The sequence below is a fragment of the Lepus europaeus genome, chromosome 12 (assembly GCF_033115175.1).
Source record: "Lepus europaeus isolate LE1 chromosome 12, mLepTim1.pri, whole genome shotgun sequence".
Taxonomy (NCBI): domain Eukaryota; kingdom Metazoa; phylum Chordata; class Mammalia; order Lagomorpha; family Leporidae; genus Lepus; species Lepus europaeus.
Window position 1 is genome coordinate 56,203,812 of NC_084838.1, and position 15,007 is coordinate 56,218,818.

Sequence of the window (15,007 nt, forward strand, 5' to 3'; positions counted from 1 at the left end):
GCATGATTTAAATAATTATGTTGGAAGAGCTTTGCAGATGGTGACTGTGTGCTGGCAAAGACTCCACTGTACCTAGTATAGGCTAACATTCTGACCTATGCAGTAATTGCTTCCTAAAATGCTGAATAGTTTTTATAGGGATTCTCTACCTGATAGTGGTTTACTCATAACTGTAATATGAATTAAGGAATTAATTACATCCAGGAGCTGAAAATTATTTAAAGGGGTCATTATATTTTAAGGTCTTGGTTTGAAACAGTCCATAACAGTAAACCGTATTCTTTGAAGAGGCTCTGCATTCAGGATGGCCTGACACTTCTGCTTATAGACGTGGTCCCTGATAAGGAGACTGCAGTATCCATGATTTCTGGAAGGCTTTCCCCATTTGGCTTCCTCTTTATGTTCATAGCCTTTAAGGATAGTAGGATCTTTGCCTTTCTTGAAAGAGAGAGAGAGAGAGAGAGAGAGAGAGAGAGAGAGAATGAATGAATGAATATGAATGAATCTTCGCTGAATGGTTGCAGTGGTTGAGTTGATCCAAGTTGAAGCCAGGAGCCTGGAGCTCCATCTGGGTCTCCCACAGAGGTGGCAGGGGCTAGGTACTTGTGTTATAGGCAGGCATACAGGATAAAATTGATTAGGTTTCTGAGCTGGATGGCCATGCCCTGTGTGAACTCATGCCCCTACCTGGCCACACCTGTGTACCCACCTGCCAATCAGACAAATTAACCACTCCCCTTTGGAAGTGGATTAAAAGCCTGGAGCATGGTGGCCCGTCCCCCTAGCCCCCTATTCTCCTTCACTGCCTTGTGCTTCTAGAGCACATGGCCTTTGGGCCTCTTGCCCCATGCTTTCTGGACTGCAGCTCCTTCATGTGACTGGCTCCAGGTGTCGGAATGAATCCAGATTTCCCTTTCTTTCTTAGAGCCCTCACTCTCCTATATATTTCTCTCATTGAAAATAAAGCTTAAAACTTATTATGCTGCCTTGTTTATTTGTGCCAGTATTCAGAATTCTCTGAATTCGTGGCAAGAACCCATAAGGCTTATTACTATTCCAAATTTATTAATAAGCACCTGGTAACACTTGGGCCATCTTCCATTTCCTTATCAGTCACATTAGCAGGGAGCTGCATCAGAAACAGAGCAGCTGGGACTCTAACCAGTGTTCTGGTATGAGAAGGCTGGATGGTGGTGGGTGTGTGGGTGTGGTGGTTGTTACTCCATGATGCTTGTGAAGGTGAAGAAGGAAGTGGGAATGGACCTATCAAGGAATGAAAGGCAGTCACCCAGAGAGGGTGGCAGGAAGAGGCTGGGCCACTATAAGGTGACTTAGAACATTTTAAGGGGTCCTCATAACAGGGGGAAGAAGTGAAAAGTTTTAAAAGGATTGGTGCAACTCAAATCATTTTATTTTATTTTTTTAAAATGTATTTGAAAGGTAGAGTGTCAGAGAGGGGAAGAGGGAGAGATAATTTTTCATTCACTGGTTCATTTCCCAAATACAACAGCTGGGGCTGGACCAGGTGCCAGGAACTCCATCCAGGTCTCCTATATGGGTAGCAGGGGACAAAGTACTTGGGCCATCTGCTTCTGCTTTCCAAGGTGCATTAGCAGGAAGCTGGATCAGAAGTGGAGCAGCCAGGACTTGAACAGGCACTCTGGTATGGATGCTGGTATTGCCTACAGCAGCTTAACCTGTTACGCCACCATTCAAACCCCTCAAACCATCTTTTGGAGAAGATGTCTTTGTGAGGTGAGTGAAGCTGTTTTTGCTGACCAACAGTTCCTAGGTTGTTAGTTTTCTGTTGCTAGTCACACAGTACTATAGAGTGGGTAAGTTTTAAAGAAGAGAGGCTGGAATGGGTAGTTAGCCTGGTGGTGTAGTGCCTGAGTTTGAGTCCTAGCCTCAGTTGCTGACTCCGGCTGCCTGCCAATGTAGACCTTGGGAGACAGAGGTGACAACTCAAGTACTTGAGTTCCTGTTACCTGCATGGGAGATCTGGACTGGGTTCCCTGCTCTTGGCTTTGTTACTAGCTCAACTCTAGCTGTCATGGGAATTTAGGAAGTGAATCAGAAGATGGGAGCCTTGCTCTGTTTTTCTCTCCTTCTCTTGACTCTGCTTCTCAAATAGATAAAAATCCATAAAGTTAAAAAAAATAAGAGACTTATTTTGGCTTATTCTGGTAATGGATTTCTTGCTGGCAGAGTCATGGGACTATGCATGGTAAGAGACAGGGTGCTCCTGTGTGTAATACCCTGGTCTCTCTTTCCTTATTATGTGATCAGTATTTAATCATGGGGTCTCCACTCTGATGACAAAACCCTAATCATCTCCCCAAAATTCCACCTGTAAACACCATAGTCAGTTTGTACCCTCCTAATACCTCACAATAGGGTTTAAACTCCAACATGAGTTTTGGAAGGGAAAAACTATTCCCTTGGGAATTTAATCAAGGGAAATGAGCATATGAAAAAGCTGTCTTTCATGGATAAACATGGATGTTTATCGCAGCTCACAATAGCAAAGACATGGAATCAACTCAAATGCCCATCAACTGAAGACTAGATAACGAAGTTATCGGATATGTACATCATGAAATACCACATAGCAATAAAATAAAATCCAGTCATTTGCAACAAAATGGATGAATCTGGAAAATATCATACTTAGTAAATAAGCCAGTCCCAAAGGGACAAATACCACATGTTCTCCCTGACCTGTGATAACTAATAGAACACCTAAAAGGAAACCGTAGAAGTGAAATTGACACTGTGAGAAGCAATGACTTGAACAGCCCTTGCCTTGACTGTTGAGGAATAGTGTCTTTTTTATATTTTTCCTCTCTTTTATTTTACTTACCTTTTTTTCCTTTCATACTGATCATTGAACTCTACTTGACAGAGAGTTAACCATATCTGTATAAAGATATAAAGATAGATATATATATATATATAGTGAGAATAAGAGAAGGAAGAGGAGGGGGAGTGTGGCTGGGAGGGTGGGCATGGTGAGAAGAGTCACCATGTTCCTAAAGTTGTAATTATGAAGTATATGAAGTTTGTAACTGTGAAGCTGTAGAGTTCTGCATACATTCCTATGGACTTCTAAGTGTACAGCTTAAAAAATTGCTGTACACCAAATTCCCTTAAGCTGGCTGGTACAAATAGCATTCTAAATATTATAGAGATCAAATGGATAGGATTAGGTGTCAAAGTGATCATATAGATAGAATCAAATGTTAAAATGATCATCAATAGGAATATGTTTGCTAATAATAATGGATAGAATTAAAAATCAATGAATGCTCCAACATGGGAAGCAGTCCATACAGCAGACTCATAGAATGACAATTGCTTAAGTAGCACTCTAACCTCAGAATCAAACCTTAAGGCATTCTGGTTTGGCTAAAAAGCCCAGGGGGAGCATTTTAGGCATGGAAAGCCAAGACACTGTGGCAACAGATGTTCTACATGAATGACCTCTGTGGGCGAGACCCCAGTGGAAAGAAATGACCACCAAAGAAGGATGTACTTTCCTCTGAAGGGAGGAGAAAACTTCTTCTTTGCCTAATGCCTTGTCGAAATACTGAAGGAGTTTGTGGATTCAAAAGGCTTCCTTAGCCTACACAGCTTTTGTCAAGAGCCTTGGGTGATCACTGACATCATACATAAGAGCATTAATTGTTAAATAAACAACAGGAGTCGTTGTACACTAACTTCCTATGTAAGACCTCTGTCCTCAAATAATTGTATTGTGAGACTTAATAGTAAAACTTGTTCTCAAAGAATTGTTTCATTTTAGTGTATTAAGTAGAGGCTATTCTTATGTCTCATAAAAAATAGTTATGTCTAAGTACTCGCAAAAAATATATCATTCTTGGGTGGTTCTTTAATGATAATTAAGCTTTTAAAAATAAAAAAGTGAAATTACCTTTTAGATGCAGTGACTGAACAGCCCTTATCTAGACTGTTGAGAAAGTTTTTGTTCTTGTATTTTGTTTTTAATTTTTTGTTTTTCTTTCCCTCTTCTTCTTTTTTTTTTTTTTTCCATACAAAGTGTTGAACTCTTTACCTGGAATAGCGTTAATCTTCTGTGTATAAAGTTAAAATAGATCTTAGTAAAAAACAAGACTGGGAACAAGAGAGGAAAGAGAAAGAGGGGTAGGAGTGTGGCTGGGAAAGTGCGTATGGTGCAAAAATTACTATGTTCCTAAAATTGTATTTATGAAAATCATGCAAATAAATAAAAACCATGGGACAGGTTATTTTGGTGTAGATGGGCAGCTCCACTGATGAGAGGCTAGAGCTCTGTGTCTCCAATCACATGGTACTATTACCTACAATGCTGTGTTACAGTGAGACCAGATTCCAGCATGGGCATACATGCTATAGAATGGCCCGAAGAAGTTGTTTAACCTGCTTCTCAAACTTGAATTAGTTCTGTTGTCAGCACTTGTTACTCTGACAAACATGCAGCTGCTCCCAAGGGAGCATTCCTATTGTAATACCAGCCAAAAGCATCTCTAGTCAGATTAAAGCTGGGTGCACAGAACTGGAGACAGCTCTACATGTTGAGCCCTGGGCTGCTGGGCTTGCTTATGTCTTTGTGCTGTCATAAAGGAACACCATGGTCTGGGGAATTTTTAAAGCACAGATACTTATTTCTAACATTTGGAGACTAAATTCCAAGTCCAAGTCTCTGACATCTGGTGAGGGCTGCTCTCTGCTTCCAAGATGAAGCCTGGAATACTGCATTCGCTGAATGGAAGGTACGCTGTGTCCTCACATGGAAGATGGTAGAAGGGCAAAGAGATAACTCTTTCAGTCAAGCCCCTTTATAAAGACTCCTTATACAATTTATGAGGAGCGGATCCTCATAATATAATTACCTCTTAAAGGTACTACCTCCTAATACCATCATATTGCCTGCACCTGCATTTTGTGGGGGACATATTCAAACCATAGCAGCTGAATTCTTTAGTTATTTATACAATGGCAATGGTGGTTGTATACTCTTGGCAGTTCTCCAGGAGTGCACATTTTACTAGTGTGTAGTTAATGAGCTCTCTTGTACAGATTTAGATACTAATATTTAAATTCTTGCAGTAATCATTTTTGGAGGGTGGATGTGTGACAGGGTATTTTAAAGTGTTAACTAACTGCTCCTATTGGGAATAGACTTAGGTCAATGTTATACATAAGTTTATACTGACATTTACAGGCAATATAACAATAATTATAATTGCTGTATGGAAAGTAGATAGAAGGACATAAGGGTAGATTTGAAGAGTTCAGCTGGAAGACCTTTGCAGAAGCCTCAGTGAAAGAGGGGTTAGGACTAAAGGGAGCCATCTCTGGGAGCTGACTGTATGAAAAATCTAATGAGGAAGAAGAACTGAAGATTCTCAGAACTTGGACTTCAAAAATGAAGAAGGGAACACTGTCATTTGTTGTGGGATGTGTCTGCTTCCTGAATGGATGGTGAGCTTCCTGAAGCAAGGCATAGGCTCTCTGTGACTCCAAGGCCCAGAGTTGGCTCTTAGGAAGTGTACACCACAGTAAGGAAAAGGAAAGGTACACGAAGGGAAAACATCAGGGAGTGCAGGAGATGAAATGAGAAGGATGGAGGCCAATGTGGTGGGGGGAGGAAGACTGAGACCACTAGGACCAGATGAAGACTTGAATTGCTTTCCATCCCTGTTGGACCTAAGTGTAAAGGCAAGACCTTATGGTGTAGAGGGGATGGAGGATTTAGGTTGAGGGGTCTGCTCTCAGTTAGGTGTCAATCTCTTCATCTAAGCTGAAGATATTGGTTCAGGAGTCCATAGGACTGATGTCCACTCTACAACCTGGCATTGTGAAATGCTGAGCTCCAGTTATGGGATAGAACATGGTGACTGATCAAATGACTGTCATCCTTCACTGACTCCAGCTAAGTCATTTCCTGGCCCCTTTATTGTATTGAAAAAATGATGGAGTAGAGGGGAAGAAAATCAAGCCTATGACACAATTCCTCAGCGTGCTCCCAAGTTTGACCATCAGATATTCCCCAGAGTGGCTCACTTGAGAGCTAAGGTGTTCACTACTTGTCTACTATCCTTCATAGGATTTGTAACAAGGTCAATCCTGGGGCCATCATGGAGCTCTGGAGGAGGAGGCAGATTTCCCAGACATGCTTTCTGGTCTAAATGCTGACTGTGCACTCTCTCAGGCCCTATGCATTCTGCTTAAACAAATATTATTTACGTTCAGCAGGAGAACCATTTTCTACTGTCTGTGTTCTCCTCACATAAAATTGTACATTTAACTCTGTTTACATATATATAAAGTATATCTTTAGGAGCAGCTTGGGAAATACTTGATTGAAGATGGATTTTGCCTTTTGAAAACAGAGGTGAGTGACATCTGTATATTGTGTTATCAGAGGCGTGACACATGTGGTTGATTGGAACCAGGTGCTTTGTAGAATCCGCCTGAGTGAAGTTGTAGACCTTTAATTGACAAGCAGGGCGACAGCACAGCTCTTGTAAGCAAAGGCCTGATTACCAATATCTGCCTTCTAGTTTAGGGATAGCAACAAAATAGCTGAAAACCTTGGGGTGCTATAAATAAGAAGCTAAAGATAATAGCCCCTGACCAACTCATGAACATTTGGCCTGTAAAAGCATCTCCCAGTGAACAGGCTGGGTGAGTGGGATGGAGAAGACAATAATTTTGGATTAAACTTAGAGGATTGGTAGAACACATTGGATATTCATTTCTTTACTCTTCAAAGCTTTTCCTAATTGATAGTGTGTGTATGATGTGGGTAGATACCCTTTCTTGGTTTAACTCACCTTCAGTGTATACCGAGTCTGAATTCTGAATTCTTTAAATTATAGTTGGTTATTGAACAAACAGAGGGATGGAAAGAGACTACCTCCAGTGGCTTATGCTTTATTTTGCTTTCTAACCCCCCCCTTCTCATTAGTTGAGTTAACAGGTCAGTTTTCATTGGATTATTTCCCAAGAGCTCCATCTCTTCCTCTACCCAACCATTCTCTTATCCTCTGTGGATGGTTCTGACTACTTTGGGAGTCTCACAGATAGATTATTCAATCTGACTGGTCTGTGTTAGCTGAGAACCATTAATAAAATTGGATTACTTCCTTTGGGTTTATTTGCAGAATGAAGCAAGGGGATAGGACCATGTTGTTTATAAAAAACTCTACCACTTGGCAAATGAGACGTCCTTAATTTTAGCTTTTACTTTATATGTATATTTTTGCTACTGAGTATTTCTTCTTGTTTTCTGGCAACTCAAAGAAAATGGTACTTACATGTACATTTGGGTATTTTAAATTGAGACCAGGTTGCACATTGGGATTATAAGATGAAATTTGTCTTGGGCAGTATTTCTGGATGTTTAGTATTTTGGAAGTTCTTTGAGTTAGCTAATGGACTGAACTGTTTTTCTCTTGACGTGGAACTTGGTTCACTAACATATCCTTTGTTTATGTTCTTGTGTAATGTTGAACTTTGAAGGGATGATTAATTTCCTTCTCAATAAAAAAAGGAAACACATAGGAGAGTTATTCAGTGCTAATAATGGAAAATAATGTGAACCAGTAAAGATGCTGCCAACTCTGCCCTTAATCTCCCTGTCTGTTCCTAGGTAGCTTGGATGGTGGTGGTAATAGCAATGAACCTTCAGTGAGTGCTTCAGCGACATGTCAATACCCTTATTTTTTGTCACTATGTGTTAACCAGTTCTCTCACAACATCCCTACTCTACGAGCTATCCTACTTTGCAGATGGGGAACTTGAGGCATGAATGAACTTTGGTGACAGTTGACTATTCTGGTTTCAATGGGCCCCCAGAGTTCCTGGGCTCCTCTTACTAATGTCTTGAAACTTAGAGGGGAGGTAGGAACTCGTATGAGGAGTTACAACCCCAATACTGGCCCATGATTAAGATTCCAAACTTTTTTACTGTGGTTGGTAGCATCTTGGTAGGTGGCATCTTGGTAGGAACCTCTTTTTCTCCCTGGTGAAGTCTGTGATTTTGGATGGAAAACTTTCCATATGTTCTATTTGAGCTTTTCCCACCATTTGAGATTCTTTGGGTTTTTGCTCTGGCATCTCCAGCTCCACTGCCCCTGTCCAGGGGCCTCTGTGGGATATTGTTTAGTTGCTGGTATGTGAGTTTAATTCTGGTACTGGCTTTTTTTTTTCTCTATTGAAAGAAAAATAAAAAACTTCTTAGAAAATAATTGGAATTTCAAGAATAGCTGTTAAATTTTCATGCTGTTCAAATTCAAACAGGAACGAGATGTGCTGGGGTGAGTTGTTGGAAACCAGGCTGGAGTTTGGGTTTTGGGCTGTGGATCCTTGGAGCATCTCTCATGATGGTTCCTGTGTGCACATCACTGGGGCTTGGGACATTCTGCCCTTTTACTACAACTCATTTATGAAGACGTCTATAGGGGCTGGCACCGTGGCTCACTTGGTTAATCCTCCGCCTGCGGCACTGGCATCCCATATGGGTTCCAGGTTCTAGTCATGGTTGCTCCTTTTCCAGTCTAGCTCTTTGCTGTGGCCTGGGAAGGCAGTGGAGGATGGTCCAAGTGCTTGGGCCCCTGCACCCGCATGGGAGACCGGGAGGAAGCACTCGGCTCCTGACTTCAGATCGGCGAAGTTCCGGCCGAAGTGGCCATTTGGGGGGTGAACCAATGGAAGGAAGACCTTTCTCTCTGTCTCTCTCACTGTCCATAACTCTGCCTGTCAAATAAATGAAAAGAAGTCTACAAACGTGCTCCTTTTTTTTTTTTCTCTTTTGGTCCTCTGTTTCCCACAGCAGCTTTTTTATTTCTATGAAAATGCTTTAAAAATAGGGAGCTAGGAGCTCTATGATGCCAAAGGATTTGATTTTTGAATAAGAGAAAGAAATAGCTCCAAAAAATGTCCCACTGTTTCCTTCTGCCAACCTCAATGCAGTAGGGAAGAATGACTTGCATGTCAATGTGGCTGTGGGCATGGTCAGCAGAGCACAGATAGGCAAGAGGCAGCACAGTGGGGAGAGGCAAGCCTTTGTCTAGAGTTAGATTGCCTGAGTTTTGAGTCCTGGTTCTACAAGTTGGATGATTGTGGGCTTGTACCCATATGCAAAAGGAAAAAAAAAAACATTGAGTTAATGTTAGGAGTAAATGTAGTAGTGATCTATAAAGGTTAGTCTTTTTGCACTGTGTATATTGCTGTTGGCAGAAAGCATGACCAGGAGTGGAGACACCACTCTATTCAAGAGATGCCACATTGCTTTTCTTACTGAAGGTACTGTGGCTCCCGTCTTCCTACCACTTTTGGTTGTAAATGAGGTGATTGCTTAGCTCACTTGGTGGTGCTCAGCCTGAATGTGTACACATCTACAAATGTGGTTTCTGTGAGTTCATTTACAGAGCTGGCCATTTTAGGCATGGGTCCCAGCGTCCCCTGCAAAACTGTCTGCTGTAATTCTTCAATTTCTGCTAAACACACATAACAGGCTGGGAACCACTCAATTGATTTTTTTCTAAATAATTAAATTTTTGAGAGTTATACATATAACACACACACACACACGGGGGGGGAGGGAGGAGGAGAGAGAGAAAGAGAGAGAGAGAGAGAGAGAGAGAGAGAGAGAGAGAGAGAAAGAGAAAGAGAAAGAAAGAAAATGCATATGTTAAGCTATCTGCCATTCAATTCTCCAAATGACTGCAATATCCAGGGCTCGGCAAGGTCGAATCTAGGAGCTGGAAACTCACTCCAGGTCTCCTCCATGTGTAATAAGGTATTAGAGAGCCAAACACTAGAACCGTCACCTGCTGCCTTCCAGGATGTGCATTAGCAGGAAGCTGGAATCAGAAGTGGAGACAAGACTTGAACCCAGACACTCTGATAGGAGATTCACGTGTCCCAAGTAGTGTCTTAACTGTTATTCCAAATGCCTTCCCACAGCTAATAGACTTTTATCACCTCCTACATAATATATTAATGGGAAGTATGAGCTTAATAGAGACTCAGACAACATAATTTAAATAAATAGGCTGTATTATCTGTACAAAAAATATAAATACAGTTTTGTGTTTTAGAGGAGGAAGTGCCTCCTTCCACATTATCCAGCAGCTCTAAAAATCCTGTGGTGCTGCTGAGTCACAATTCACAGAACAGACATTAAATGTACATTCATCTCATGCAAGGAGCACACTGCCTTCCACCCCAAGCCTAGGCTCTCCAGCTCGCCCTGAAACCCACTTCCCACTGCTACCACCTGACAAATGGCAGAGCTGGAGGACACCTGTTATTTAGGAAACGTAAATATTGACCATTGATTTTATTGAACTCATCAGCCGTATTAGTAGTAGTATGGAATCAGTCTTCATCATTCCATGCATAACTATTGTGCCACCAAGGAATCCTTTCTATTGCCCTGGTACCCATATTAGCTTTTACAATGTATTCTGTACACAGTGAATGGATCAAGAGTTAAACACCAGCTTTGATTACAAATAGGGAAAATACAATAATCGCTGCTGAGTTTACAGGAATACAGTTGCAGGAAGTTAATAAGTCCCCCAAATACCTATTTTTTTAATGGATGACAATGTACAAATTATTAATATTGCACTTTTTTATACAAGAAAATCCTAATAAATATTCACAAAAGATATACATAGAAAACATTCTCTTTTATTTTAAATAAACATTACAATGATTTTTTTTTAGTAAAAGGATTTCTTAGAGACTACTTTTGTGGTGAAGAAGAATGAGAACTGCCCTAAGTGTCCATTGCTCACCTTGGGAAGACAGGTTTATATTCTCTTCCTCCCAACTTCAACTTCAAACTGCAAGATGGCAGCCCTGATGTGGGGGTGCCCCCAGGTGAGTGGCATTACCTGCGTGTGTGTGAGGGGTGGTTTATCTCGGGGTAGATGATGTTGGGTACCCTTCCCTACACTCTACCACTCCGAGGCCACTCTGAAGGAGGGGCAAGAATTACCGACAGCTGCTCTGCTGACTGAGCAGTTGGCCAAACAGACCCGAAGTGTACGTGCTACTGCTTGACTGTGCTACAGCCATCTCACTGTAGCTGACATGCGTGCATAGCTGAAGTGTGTATGTTGCTGTGCTCACGGATTTCTCCAATCCCCAAAACTGGCACATAGTAATTACCATAATGTTTATAGAATCTCATTGTTTGGAGGGGATGGGTTGAAAGGCTTTGGAGGACTGTCTGGAAGCTTTAGCTCTCCTTTGGCTTGGCCACAGCTCCTCATCACCCAGCCCCCATCTGCCATACAAATACTATCTACAGCAGCTCATTGTGCTCCGGGTGGGAGGCACAGACCCTAGACATGTGGTTGTGTTAGGCAGGGCCTATCCCATTGTCCCACCCGGTTCCTTGGCCAGCTCTGGAATGAAGTGGTTGCTACAGCCTGGTAGGTACTCTCTGGCAAATCGATTCATGAGTCGAGTTTTGACAGGTGGACCCCAGTCTCTGGCTCTGGAGTAGAGCAGCAAAGACCACATAGGCAGAAAGCCTGGTCTATTCATGCTCAGGATGCCCGTGCCCTGGCTTGTGCACAGCAGCAGTTAGCTCAGGGCTGGGCAACGCTGCATTGCAAGAGGCAGCCATCCGGCACTACTGACCTCCTGCTGGCTTCGCCACAGTAGCACAGGCTGAAAGCCCCTGCCGCACCTCTGAGCCTACTACCCCACCTGCCTGCGCATCCTCCCCACTAAAGAATTTGTCCAGGCTTCTTTTCACTTCTGTCCCTCCCCTCACTACTTCCTTTCCTGCACCATTGTGTGCTTTAAGCCTACCTTGATTGTCTTTTTCTGTACTCCTACTTATCTGCATCTTGGCTTCTCTTGTCTCTGTGCCCTGTAGCAGAAGAGCTGAGTTCAGGCTTGGTTGGTTTGGCCTCAGCATGGTGTGCCCCTCCTTTCCCCCTTGTCCTTGCCAAGACAGGGGACAGAGGAGCACAGACTCCTGCATTAACAATGTGCTTCCAGGAAAGACACAGTTGGTTGTCCAAAGTTTGTACCAATACGTTGCAAACCCTTTGGCTCCTACTGTCTGCAGGGGCTCTGCCTCCCTCATCCTAGGTCTCTTGGAGACTCAGATTTGGGAGGGAGCCAGCTCTGCAGGGAGGGTGCCTTTGTGTGCCTGGCCTGCTCTGCAACCTCCTTGAGACATCTGTCCTTTTCCCATCTCAACATTCTGTCCTCCAGCTAACTGAAAGAGAAAACAGGCTGAGGTCCTTGGGCCTGGGCGTGGTGGTGGGAGAGGGTGTGTGTGGAGGTGGGGGAGGGGAAATAAATAAATAAAATGAAGAAAGCTTAAGTTCTGTCCAAGGTGGTTGCATGAGTCCTTTGTGTGGCCAGGGCGGAGTTCTTCCCCATGCCCTGTCTTCACGCTTTGCCACAAGTTCCACAGCAGCGAGATTTGAACTGGCTGAGCTGGCAGAGTTTCAGCTGTTTCACCTTCTCGCAGTACCTGGTGGTGTCTCTGCACTCCACTGGGAAGGGAGGAAGGGCAGGGAAAGGGACAGAAAGGAGATGTGAAACAGTGGCTAATGGACGCAGTGCTGCTGCTCTGTGTGGCTGGGCATGCTCTCAGGGATCAGCCTTGGCTGTAGAGTTCCCCAGTCCCTCTGGGCAGGTCTCACTTTCATGGAGTTCCACCGCTTGCCCTCTAGGCTACCAACAGCAGAAGGGGCACCAGCCTGCAGCTGTGTGGCTGAACTATAGGGCCCATCCTTGCTTTCTTTTTCAAAGCCCCTCTAGGTCCCGAGGGTGCTTATCTTCTCCCTCTCTTTGGGGCCACCTCATCTCCTAGGCAAACTCAACTTTTCCCATGGGCTTGTGGGATAGTTCTTAGAAGAACTGAATGCTGCCCCACATTGAGTGAGCACCCAAGTCAGGCCCTGGTTAGATACCATCATCCCTGGTTACTTCGGCTTTTGTCTGTTAAATTTCATTTTTCTTGTACTCTGAACCTAAGCCTGTCTTGCTTTATCATTCTTTAAATGCAATACCATGGCACTCCAGTTCAGTAATGGAGCACAAGACACAGTTCCTGAATATTGGTGCTGATTTGGTTTGGTAAATCAGTCTCAGCTACTTAACACTGAATGGAACATCATGTGAACATCATGAGTCACTGACACAAACACAAGTTAGTGCTACACCAGAGGAGAGAGGTCCTGCAACTCCCAGGTATCCAAAGAAATGTGGTTATTTGCCTGCTGGGAATCTGTCTCAGCACTGGGAAACTGTTTTCATTTCCTATTCTTTGCCCCAAGCTTTGCCTTCTTCCTGGTGGGAAGTACTTCCTATTTGAATTTTGGGTTCAGAGGAAGAAGAAACAGATCTGGGAGAAAATGCTGGTGTTGGGCTGGGGAGGCTGCCGATGTGTGGAAGGAGGGAGTGAAATGAAGGCGTGGGGCTTTGCAAGTTCTTGTGGATGACCATGCGCTGGGAAGAAGGGTCAGCAGGTCCTTTTTCCGTGATAAGCAGGTCAGTGATGGGTGCTGGGCCGGGTGAGCAGGAAGCATTCTGCATGCTTCTTCAGCATTTGCAGTGCTCGCTCCCTGGCAGTCTGGCCTCTCCGAGAGCCATTATTTAGTCTGCCCTGTGGGCACCCTGGAGGATGATTTCATACAGCACTTGGCCAATAGCACCAGCTGAGGGCCAGAGGGAGACTGTGGAAACTCTTGGGGAATAATCTGTCATCTTTTGTGGCCTGGGCCTGTGTAAACACCTCTTGGTACACAGACCCACACCCCTCTGACAATGCTCAACTCTGGCCTCATCTCACAATCCTCGTGGAACCTGATCCAATGCCCTATGTTCAGGTTCCTTCCCAGGGGCTGCCCTCTGCACCCGGTGCCCCAAAGGAAATTTGCAGAAGGTTCTTTGGGGTTGGAACGTACTGTTTTCACATGGGGTGATGTTGCAGCGCTGCCAGTTGGCTGGCCGGGGTCCCCAGGAGCACAGGTGGTCAGGCACAGCCTTGTTGGTACGGGCGTGCACACACTCCACACGCCGGGACTGGAAGCCATAGTTGCCGCAGGTTGCTGTGCACAGGGTCCACAGGCTGACCCTCCAGTGCACACTGCAGGCCTCCGACCAGCAGTTCTGGGTGCTCACAGGCCTGCAGGAGAAGGATGGCAGAGCTAAGGGGGCTGGACTGGGTTGGTGGGGGTGGGGGGCAGATCTGAAGACAATGGTGCAATCCTAGAGCTATTGGGTAACTCAAGAACTTGAAGCATTCAGGACCTGCATTCTGTCTTCTGCTACATTATGTAATGGCCATAAGATGGCAAGAAGGCTACTTCCTTTAACTGGGCCCCTGTCTGCTTTTCTCTATAGTGTCTACAGCTCTGCATGATCCATGAATGAGTTCTATCCAATGTGGAGGCTGGCAGAGGCAAAGCCTGTGGCAGCCTTACTTCCTGCCTACCCCAGGGCTAGTATAGATCCCTTGTGGAACAGACTGAGACCTCCTTTAGAGGAGTAGCATCCTGGATCATCTTTATCCTCAAGAGAGGAAAGGAAAGCCCAGCCTGTCTCATTTGGCAAGTGCAGGCTGCCCCATCAGGTAAGCACACTAAGACATCTTCCTCTGGGAAGGCCAGTGGCTGGGGCAATACAGGTGAGAGGGCAGGGTATCTGACCTCTGGGATGGTAGAAGTTTGCAGGAGACTCATTCATTCACTACCATCTTTCTGTGCTCTTGATGCAGGGCCTAGGAAAAGGAGGCACAGGGCTTTCTCTTACCTTGGGAGGGCACTGCACTGCTCCGATGGTAAGGTGATGCCATCCCGTGTCTGGCAGAAGACTTGTCTGTGTTGCACAGCAAGGTGAGGCCCAATACAAGGCCCATTGCACTGGGAAGCAGAAAGAAGTGACGTGATAGGGGTTGAGTCAAGAGTGGAGGCGGCAATGCTCAGGCTATGTGGGACACAGCAGCCTTGGGCAGGGT

The 15,007-nt window shown here is 44.3% G+C and overlaps 1 protein-coding gene across 4 annotated transcripts in view; it reads right to left on the reverse strand.

Moving 5' to 3' along the window:
• Positions 1–10,043: 10,043 nt before the first annotated feature.
• ADAMTSL1 (ADAMTS like 1) overlaps positions 10,044–15,007 on the reverse strand; it is a 475,795-nt gene continuing 470,831 nt past the window's right edge. For all 4 annotated transcript variants that reach the window (XM_062208161.1, XM_062208159.1, XM_062208160.1 and 1 more), the window contains 3 exons: positions 14,803–14,912; positions 13,956–14,176; positions 10,044–12,539 (listed from right to left, as the gene is read on the reverse strand). In XM_062208161.1, the coding sequence (XP_062064145.1) occupies positions 12,433–12,539; positions 13,956–14,176; positions 14,803–14,912 (438 nt within the window). In that variant the 3' untranslated portion in view covers positions 10,044–12,432. The remainder of the gene's footprint in view (positions 12,540–13,955; positions 14,177–14,802; positions 14,913–15,007) is intronic.